Source organism: Podarcis tiliguerta (genome assembly GCF_965153285.1).
Source record: "Podarcis tiliguerta genome assembly, chromosome: 4".
NCBI classification, from domain to species: domain Eukaryota; kingdom Metazoa; phylum Chordata; class Lepidosauria; order Squamata; family Lacertidae; genus Podarcis; species Podarcis tiliguerta.
The window spans coordinates 54,238,782-54,248,923 of NC_139537.1; the positions used below are offsets into that span (position 1 = coordinate 54,238,782).

The window sequence follows — 10,142 nt, forward strand, 5'->3', positions numbered from 1 at the left end:
TACAACCTGTATTATAACCGCACAAGCAAGAATTAACTTCCATTTCAGATTTCATGTATATGGGCATATGGATATTGTTTTCTGGATACCCAACCCTGCTTGTTGTTAAAGACTCCAGCACAAACCAGACGCAGGGCCTGGCTGAAGTTTGTGCCAGACTGAAAGCTGCCTCCAAAAATATGATTGGTGCAACGATCTCATACACTGCTGCTGATCAGCTGGAGAATAGGGAGGGGATACTGGATCAATGCATCCCTGCCCCCCAACAAAGGATCACTGTGATTCACCCCCTCTGGACCCTTATGTCTGCAGTCAGAAGTACTTCAAAGACAAGAAAATTAATGATGATAACGATAATAACAAACTATGCAGTCTAGTTAGTTTGTCAGAAATGAAATAATTTTTATTTAGCTTTCTTGGAACAAAACTTTTAGAAACATATGGATTTGCCTTTTTCATAATGCTAAAATGCTAATGCTTGGTGATTACAATACTGAACAAAGTATTGGACAACGGGTATTTCATCTGCTATAAACTGGACCAAACTGAATTTACACTAAGAAAGCAGGTAAGTTTTATAGAGGTAAGTTTTATATATAAATCTGAGTTTTCTACATGAAACCAATGTTCTTATGCACACTTCACTGAATGTTTGATTGTAGCAAGAGGGTTTTCTGACATAAAACACAAGTATAGATAGAACGGCAAAAAACAAAACAAAACAAATCACAGTATCGGTATCATGCTTCTTAAAAATTTCCAGTGAAAATTAGAGGAAGTTGCAGAAGGAAAACGACATCAATTCAATTAAACAAATTCACCTGAGTAAATGAAGAGCCAAATGTGTTTCCCGTATGGCATTAAACACCCCCAAGCCAACCATAACACAACATTAGCTTACTCATGTGCAAAGTAGAACGAAAGCTGGCGTAAAGCAACACAATATAACAAATGTAGACATACTTCTAGCTAAGAATCATCATTAAGACTTTCCATGAAAGATTAGGGCATTTGTTAAACTTTCTTTGGCCTACACAGGGTGGCTATTATAGAATAATTTTGGTGTTCAATATTCTATTAGCCAAACTGTCCAAGGTTAGGTTAATGGAAATAAAAACTCTCCATATTACCCCTGGCAGAGTCAATGACCTAAAGCAATGGAGAATTTAGTGTTCTTTGATGTTGCTGCTGTACATCTGTTTACCTTATGAGCAACGTGCAGACAATAATCCAGACTGTAAATTGGCAACACAAAGAGATAATTTGCAGTGTGGCTCAAAAAAACACTGTATCCACTTACAAGTGAAAAAGCAGTGTTGAATTATTTCCTTGCCCTGCCCCATCTCCACGATTTTCCCAGAGTGCGGAAGAGGATATCAAACATCTAGTAAGGGACAACTGAAGGCCTGTATGTTATTTTGTGTGTTTTCAGTACAGAAGACAGGAGCTTCGACACCTAGCAGGTTGTAATGTGAAAAGGATGCCTAAGGTTGCAGCTAGGCCTCCCAAGCCTGCAACACTAGTGAGGAAGAGTTTGAAGTACATTGCACTCATGAAAGCAGGAACGGTGTGCTTTGGGGAGAACCCCATGTGGCCACTATCAGAGACATTAACAGTTTGGTCACCCCAGCCATTATTGCTAGTTCCTCAGTTCTGGGTTCTGCAACTCAGCTGTATCATAGCAAAAGAGAACCAATCTCTGTGGAGGAGACAACCTCTCACTGAACAGCAGCGATCCTGATGACTACCATAAATTCAGTTTGGGTTACTTTTTCAGTGTGCTCCTTAACATACTGGAAGTTATGACTGCAGAACCTTGCTTACAACCCATGTGGTTCCACTAATGATGCTTGCTTTATTTGGTTAGATTAAAAAATAAAATCAAATTGAGATTGTCTTAACAAAAATGGGAAGGGGAAAAAAAGATACTTAAAACCCTAAAAGCTACTGAAGCAGCTGCCACCAATATGCTTCTTGAAATTAGGTTGCCTTTCTTCGTCGTTCCTGGGCAGTCACAAAGTTGAGTAAGTCGATTGCTGTGACAACACCAAAGACCATTTGCTTTTTGCTGGACTGGCCATTGCTGTGATCTATAGAGGGGAGAAGAACATGACAAGGCATAAGTTGAGGAACCAAACGCTAACATACACAATTTTCAAACTACTACTTGTGTCTCAAGGCCTGAGTATCTTCTCTTGCGCTGTATATGTTTTGGTTATTGAAAATATATGTACTTTCCCCCTATAAAACTAATTTAAAAATACAAGACCAAAAAAAAGGCAACTGAAATTAAAGTATAGATCCTAGCTTGCCATTGACACGAGGCATTCTCAAGATCAGTACAAGGGGAGAGGATGGCTTATTTAATCTGCTCCTGGTAACTGGTCCTCCTGGTAACTGCTCCTGTTGGCACTGCAGTGTTAGCACTCAGTTAAAGTCAATATGGTGTCAGTGCACCAAACAGGCATTTTTGAGGAAGCAAAAGAAGAATATGGGATTGCTACCATCTCCTAAGGGCAATTTGCCTGACTCAGTCATCTTAACCCCAACCCAATGTTCTACACAAAGAGCACTAAGCAAGGAGCATTTCATAGGTAAATGGAGCGAGGCACTGTAGCTTTTGCCTTGCATGAAGTGTATTATTTAGTTGTTGAGGCACCAGCCTTTCTGCTTGTTCCACATCATATTTTTAAAGCTTTTATGTTGATAGAGGCATAGATATCCATGTCTAACCATCCTGTTTGCTCATGTTCACTCAGAAGTAAATCCTACTAAATTCAACAGGGTAAGTAGGGTTAGGCCTCAAAGCCTGTCATCTTCTAACTAAGACCTTCAGAGCACAAACAGCAGAGGCGTCTCTAGATAGAGCCACTGTGCTCTGCCTAGTCCTAGTTCAAATGCAGGAGTTTCATAGTTAAAGTCCTCTGTCTTCTGCCTTGCACCTCAGTTAAAATAAAAATTGTGAAGGACAAAGCAGTGGAAAGCAGCAGAAGCACCACCACCACCACAGCAGAATGTGGTGGGACCAGAATGTCTGGACCACTTTCCCCTGCCTACATTCACCAACTAAGGCACCAACAGACCACGGGCTCTGTTGGAGAAAGGTAATCCAAATTGCAAGAGGAGGACTCCGGCAGGTGAGAAATGGTTGATTTTCAACTCAGGGAAGATTGCAACTAAGTTAGCAATACAACAGCATATGAGGCTGGATTCTGCAAACACTTACTCATATCATGAGACATTGTACTCTTGGAGACGCACCAAAGAAATGGGAGGTCAGGGTATGTATGCATTGGGCACTTCCCCTGTCTAACCCAGAACTGGCATAGTGAGAACCTTAGCCTCCACTAGCATAGCTTATTTCTTACCCTCATATGTGTGGAGAATATCCTGTGGCTCCTTCATGTGCCCTATATAAGACACAGAAGATTCTCACTGCCATTAACTGCTGTTATATGTTATATAGCCAACGGGGAGTGTGGCAGAGACAGTAAGATTCTTGCCAGGTCTTCTACTTACACTGAATCTGTTCGTGCACCACCAGAGCAAAATGATCAATTTCCAAAATATGGGACAGCTTCCCCAAGTTGTCCTGCAGACGAATCTGCAAATAGAAACAGACTTCAAAACCAACTGCATATAGCCTTACAAGTTTGATAGATAAGCACCCCAATCCAACAAGCTTTTGAAAGTAGTATTTGTGTCATGATATGGCAGTTATCATATGAATCTTTATTTTTCAGTGTGTGTGTTCATGTTAAATGTTGGTGTTTTAAAGAGAAGTGGAATGAAAGAAAAAAATGTCTGTAGAGCGTGGTAATGTAAAAACCCAATGAGAGCCACGTGTTCTCTCTGCTTAAAGAACAGCAACTGCAAGTTCAGAAACACACACCTTTACTAGTGGTTTATTTTCCAATTCTGGCAATAAGAGCTGGAAGGAGGCGATTTGGAGGTCTGAGAAAAACTATAAAAGCCATTCAGTAGAAACAAAGTACAAGTCCATATTCCAGAACTGAACTTCCCCACAGGGATATTGCTTTTCATTCCTAGCAATATAGGCCAGCAAAACAATGAATACCCAGGCCACTTAAGTAAAGTCTAGATGGCCAAATATTACAGACACTGCAATAGCAGATATCTCACTTTGACAGGGAGTTGGACTTCAGGTGTTGTGATATAAATGCATTGCTACTGACGTGAGCTGTGGGAAAACAGAAAACCCTATTGCTCAATCAATCAAAATAAACTTGCAGAATGAAAAAGGCACTAAGCTGCCTGTATTTTGTGGCCAAGATCCAAAAGGGCCCTTCCACAAGCTGGAGGAACCTTCAGCATATGAAAGCATTGCTTTATACCAGAGATGGGGAACCGGTGGCTGACAACTCCCATCATCCTTGACCATTGGCCATAATGGTGGCAGCAGGTGGGAGCTGCCATCCAAAACATCTGGAGGGCCACAGTCTCCCCATCCCAGGTTTTCACCAAGCTTTAAGCTTAGAGCATCATGTGAGAAAATTGAACATGTTGTTCCACTTGAACAAGAGCTTGTGCAATCTCTTGTGCCACAAAACCTATCACAGAAGCACACAAACTCCTGTGCAAGTTTTTTTGGAAGGTCACTAGCAGGCATTTCCCTTCCACTTACAGTTCTTTGGCGCCAACTCATTATAACTGTGAACCTGTGAAACACAACTGAGATCACCTCAGTCCTCAAAATAAGGCTGCTCCGGTACAACAGGAGAAAAGGACAGGAGGCTGTGGTATCCTTTGGCCTTTCTTCAGTCTCACATAATAGAAAGTAGGGGCTTTTCGCTGTAGTCTATAAAGCTGGCAATTTTACCCACACCAACTTGGCTTGAAACAATGTCCTCCGAAACACTCAAGCACACAAAATCTACATTTTCTGCCCATCATCATTATTATCCTAGATTCTAGGCTTGTGAGCCAAGAATGCCGGTACTTGTCAATTCAGTAGGAAATAAGATTTTTTAAGTCTAAGAGAGGGAAGCAGACAGAGCAAGAACAGAGGCACTAAGCACAACAGCGCTGTGTTTTAATTCAGTTCCTTTCAATTTATACTCACAGGAGCCTTCCTGCACTTTTTAATCACCAATACCATTATGGCAATCAATCACAATCTATGCTTACAAAGACCCATCAGGATTTCAGTGTTTGCATTGCAGCGGCTGAAGAAGGAGCCAAAAGGGGTTTCTTGTGTCAAAAGGGGTTTCCTATCGGCGCGCGCAGTTTGAACCATCTTTTAGATTTAGGGGAGCTAGTCTCAAGCCCAACGACACATTCTCAAGATGGAGGGGGAGGGAACAGCTGCAGTCGCCTGCGGTTCCTGCGCAATGTTTGCCATCTTGCCAAAGGTTGCAGGCAGCTTTACGTGCAGCAATTGCATGTTGATTGCCCTCCTAAAAGACAAAGTCCAGCAACTGGAGGAACGTGTAGCTACGCTCCAAAGAATTAGAGAGCTGGAGCTCTTCTTGGAAGCAACAGAGCACACCATCTCCACCAAGGAGGAGACAGGGGACTCCCCTGAGAAGGAGGCTAGTTCACCAACACAGGAGCCCGCTATGTGGAGAAACGTGACTCAAAGAAGTAGGAGGCCCAGGGTTCGCTCTGATTGTCTAGAAATACACAATCGCTTTGAGGTCCTCTCCCCTAGCATGGAAGACGAAGAGCAGACTCCATTTGAGGATCTCTCCCTCATTACAGTCGATCACGTATATGAAGATGAGCAGCAAAGTCAGTCCTCAGGGAATGTGCAGGCGACCTTGGAACGGACCGCTCACGGAAGAACCCTGACCAAACCTAAGAGAAGGCGTGTAGTGGTGATAGGGGATTCCCTACTGAGGGGAACAGAAGCAGTGATCTGTGGGCCTGACAAGATGTCTCGGGAAGTGTGCTGTCTCCCCGGGGCTAAGATCCAAGATGTAACTGAACGACTGCAAGGAATCATAAAACCCACTGACAAATACCCCTTCCTCTTGGTTCATGTGGGAACCAATGACACTGCAAGCAATAGCCTCCAGAAGATCAAAAGAGACTACGAGGCTCTGGGCAGGAAATTGAAGCAATTAAATGCACAAATCGTCATCTCATCTGTCCTCCCAGTTGAACGACGTGGCCCAGGGAGAGAGAGGAAAATAGTGGAAGTAAACAGCTGGCTTCGCAAATGGTGTAAACAGGAACGGTTTGGATTCTTAGATCACGGACTGCAGTTTCTTGAGGATGGACTTCTGGCAAGCGATGGGCTGCACCTCACAACGGTTGGGAGGAATGTTTTTGCCAAAAAACTAAGAAACCTCATCAGGAGGGCTTTAAACTGACTAATGTGGGGGAGGGAGACAGTGCTCCTGAAGGTAGGAGTCTATTAATTGATGAAGATGATCATCCAAATGTCATAGACCAAATGGAGCAAACAGCAAGCAGACCTAGTGGTGGGAGGAAAAAATCCTTAAATAAGAGACACGGGGGAATGACTAATGGACTTCAATGTCTGTACACTAATGCACAAAGCATGGGAAATAAACAAGATGAGCTTGCGCTCTTGGTACAGCAAACTAAATATGACATAATAGGCATCACTGAAACCTGGTGGGATAAGTCCCACGATTGGAATGTAAAAATGGAGGGATACAATCTATTTCAGAGAAACAGACCGGACAAGAAAGGAGGAGGAGTGGCGTTATATGTCAGGGATGTGTATACCTGTGAAGAGATCCAAGATTTAGAACCTCAAAGCCAAAGTGAGAGCATTTGGGTCAAAATTAAGGGAGAGAAGAATAATAGTGACCTCATTGTGGGAGTTTACTATAGATCCCCAAGCCAAACGGAGGACATAGATGATGCCTTCCTGGAACAGATGGCCAAGCATGCAAAAGGAAGGGAGATAGTAGTAATGGGGGACTTCAATTACCCAGATATTTGTTGGATGTCAAACTCAGCCAAGAGCACAAGGTCAAACAGATTCCTCACTGGCCTTGCAGACAACTTCATTGTCCAGAAAGTGGGAGAAGCAACAAGAGGAACAGCCATTTTAGATCTGGTCCTAACCAATGTCGATGACCTGGTTAATGGGGTAGAAGTGGAAGGATCATTAGGCGCAAGTGATCATGCTCTTCTGAAGTTTACTATACAACGGAAAGGAGCAGCCAAGCATACTAGGACTCAATTTCTTGACTTTAAGAAAGCCGACTTCATAAAACTTAGGGAAGTGCTGGGTGAGATCCCATGGACAGTAATACTAAAAGGAAAGGGAGTTCATGATGGCTGGGAGTTTGTTAAGAGGGAGATAGTAAAAGCACAACTTCAGGCAATACCAATGAGACGGAAACATGGAAGGTGCCTAAAGAAGCCAGGGTGGCTATCTAAAGAACTTTTAACTGAGTTAAGATTAAAAAAGGATGTGTACAAAAAATGGAAAAGGGGGGAAACCACCAAAGAGGAATTCAAACAAATAGCCAGCACGTGTAGACACAAAGTCAGAAAAGCTAAAGCACAGAATGAACTCAGGCTTGCTAGAGAGGTTAAAAGCAACAAAAAAGGCTTCTATGGGTATGTTCGTAGCAAAAGGAAGAACAAAGAAACAGTGGGGTCACTCAGAGGAGAAGATGGTGAAATGCAAACAGGGGACACAGAAAGGGCTGAACTCCTCAATGCCTTCTTTGCCTCAGTCTTCTCCGATAAAGAAAACAATGCCCGACCTGAAGAATTTGGAGGAAATGATTCAGCAGAGGAAACACAGCCCAGAATAACTAAGGAGATAGTACAAGAATACTTGGCTAGTTTAGATGTATTCAAGTCTCCAGGGCCAGATGAACTGCATCCAAGAGTATTAAAAGAACTGGCAGATGTGATCTCAGAACCACTGGCAGTCATTTTTGAGAATTCCTGGAGAACAGGCGAAGTCCCGGCAGACTGGAGGAGGGCAAATGTTGTCCCTATTTTCAAAAAGGGGAAAAGAGAGGACCCAAATAATTACCGCCCAGTCAGTCTGACATCAATACCAGGGAAGATTCTGGAGCAGATCATTAAGCAAACAATCTGTGAGCACCTAGAAAGGAATGCTGTGATCACCAATAGTCAGCATGGATTTCTGAAAAATAAGTCATGTCAGACGAACCTGATCTCATTTTTTGACAGAATTACAAGCCTGGTAGATGAAGGGAACGCAGTGGATGTAGTCTACCTTGATTTCAGCAAGGCATTTGACAAGGTGCCCCATGATATTCTTGTAAAGAAGCTGGTAAAATGCGGTCTTGACTATGCTACCACTCAGTGGATTTGTAACTGGCTAACTGACCGGACCCAAAGGGTGCTCATCAATGGTTCCTCTTCATCCTGGAGAAGAGTGACTAGCGGGGTGCCACAGGGTTCTGTCTTGGGCCCGGTCTTATTCAACATCTTTATCAACGACTTGGATGATGGACTCAAGGGCATCCTGATCAAATTTGCAGATGACACCAAACTGGGAGGGGTGGCTAACACCCCAGAAGACAGGATCACACTTCAAAACGACCTTAACAGATTAGAGAACTGGGCCGAAACAAACAAGATGAATTTTAACAGGGAGAAATGTAAAGTATTGCACTTGGGCAAAAAAAATGAGAGGCACAAATACAAGATGGGTGACACCTGGCTTGAGAGCAGTACATGTGAAAAGGATCTAGGAGTCTTGGTTGACCACAAACTTAACATGAGCCAACAGTGTGACGCGGCAGCTAAAAAAGCCAATGCAATTCTGGGCTGCATCAATAGGAGTATAGCATCTAGATCAAGGGAAGTAATAGTGCCACTGTATTCTGCTCTGGTCAGACCTCACCTGGAGTACTGTGTCCAGTTCTGGGCACCACAGTTCAAGAAGGACACTGACAAACTAGAACGTGTACAGAGGAGGGCAACCAAAATGGTCAAAGGCCTGGAAACAATGCCTTATGAGGATCGGCTAAGGGAGCTGGGCATGTTTAGCCTGGAAAAGAGGAGGTTAAGGGGTGATATGATAGCCATGTTCAAATATATAAAAGGATGTCACATAGAGGAGGGAGAAAGGTTGTTTTCTGCTGCTCCAGAGAAGCGGACACGGAGCAATGGATACAAACTACAAGAAAGAAGATTCCACCTAAACATTAGGAAGAACTTCCTGACAGTAAGAGCTGTTCGACAGTGGAATTTGCTGCCAAGGAGTGTGGTGGAGTCTCCTTCTTTGGAGGTCTTTAAGCAGAGGCTTGACAACCATATGTCAGGAGTGCTCTGATGGTGTTTCCTGCTTGGCAGGGGGTTGGACTCGATGACCCTTGTGGTCTCTTCCAACTCTATGATTCTATGATTCTATGATTCTATGATTCATAACTTTAAATGTAATATAATACTATAAATTTAGGAGCAATTGTATCTTAACATAATGGAAAGAACCTTTTCTTGGTTTACTGGAACAACTCAGTCTCCCAGTCAAACCGACCAAATCAGCTGTAAGCATACCCAATAATTTTCTTCTATAATAATAAGGCTGTTCAAGATTTTCTCTTTCAGTGACAAAACATCTAAAGTAGATTGACAGAGTCTATGGTTCGAAATTTTAAAAAGTGCCATTTTATCACATTTCTTTGTAGTACGTTAGCAATCTTTTAAAAAGGAATGAAATTATTAGTGGTAATGTTGGTTACAGAGTAAAGGAGTTGTATGAGGGAGGGACACTCCAGGCAACAGTGTTTGAGCTCACAGAAGAAAGGAAGAGACAGTCCCCAGAAATGTCACTAAAGAACCAGGAACTACAGCCAGGGCTGGGTATACTCTACTTTCTAAAAAGTAACAGTACAGATTAAAATTCTGTGCCAGGATAATCAACATTCCATGCTAAGGCAAAAATTCTGCAACCTGAATAAATTATGCAAATTATGTAACATCTGCTTATTTTGCCAAGTTTGTATGACACAAGGGCAGAAGGTCCACAGCCCTGGCTTTAGCCATAAAAAGGAATAAACAATACAGGGTTTGAATTTTTTATCCAGAGGCAAACAGCATACATCTTTAAACCCAGTTGCATCCTTCTCCCCCAATCCTGCAACCTGGGGATGAACATTTGACTGCAGAAGCAGCTGGCCTCTAGTCCAAAAGGGCTATTTTTCCCCCAGCGT

General features: G+C 42.8%; 1 protein-coding gene across 24 annotated transcripts in view; it reads right to left on the bottom strand.

The window, feature by feature from the left end:
• Positions 1 to 377: 377 nt before the first annotated feature.
• Positions 378 to 10,142, bottom strand: part of LOC310676046 (cystathionine beta-synthase-like) — a 42,465-nt gene continuing 32,700 nt past the window's right edge. For 13 of the 24 annotated variants that reach the window (XM_083437340.1, XM_083437347.1, XM_083437329.1 and 10 more), the window contains 3 exons: positions 3,520 to 3,604; positions 3,369 to 3,410; positions 378 to 2,090 (listed from right to left, as the gene is read on the bottom strand). In XM_083437340.1, coding sequence (XP_083293466.1) covers positions 1,981 to 2,090; positions 3,369 to 3,410; positions 3,520 to 3,604 — 237 coding nt within the window. In that variant the 3' untranslated portion in view covers positions 378 to 1,980. The remainder of the gene's footprint in view (positions 2,091 to 3,368; positions 3,411 to 3,519; positions 3,605 to 10,142) is intronic. The other 11 variants (XM_083437331.1, XM_083437332.1, XM_083437326.1 and 8 more) reach the window with 1 other exon arrangement.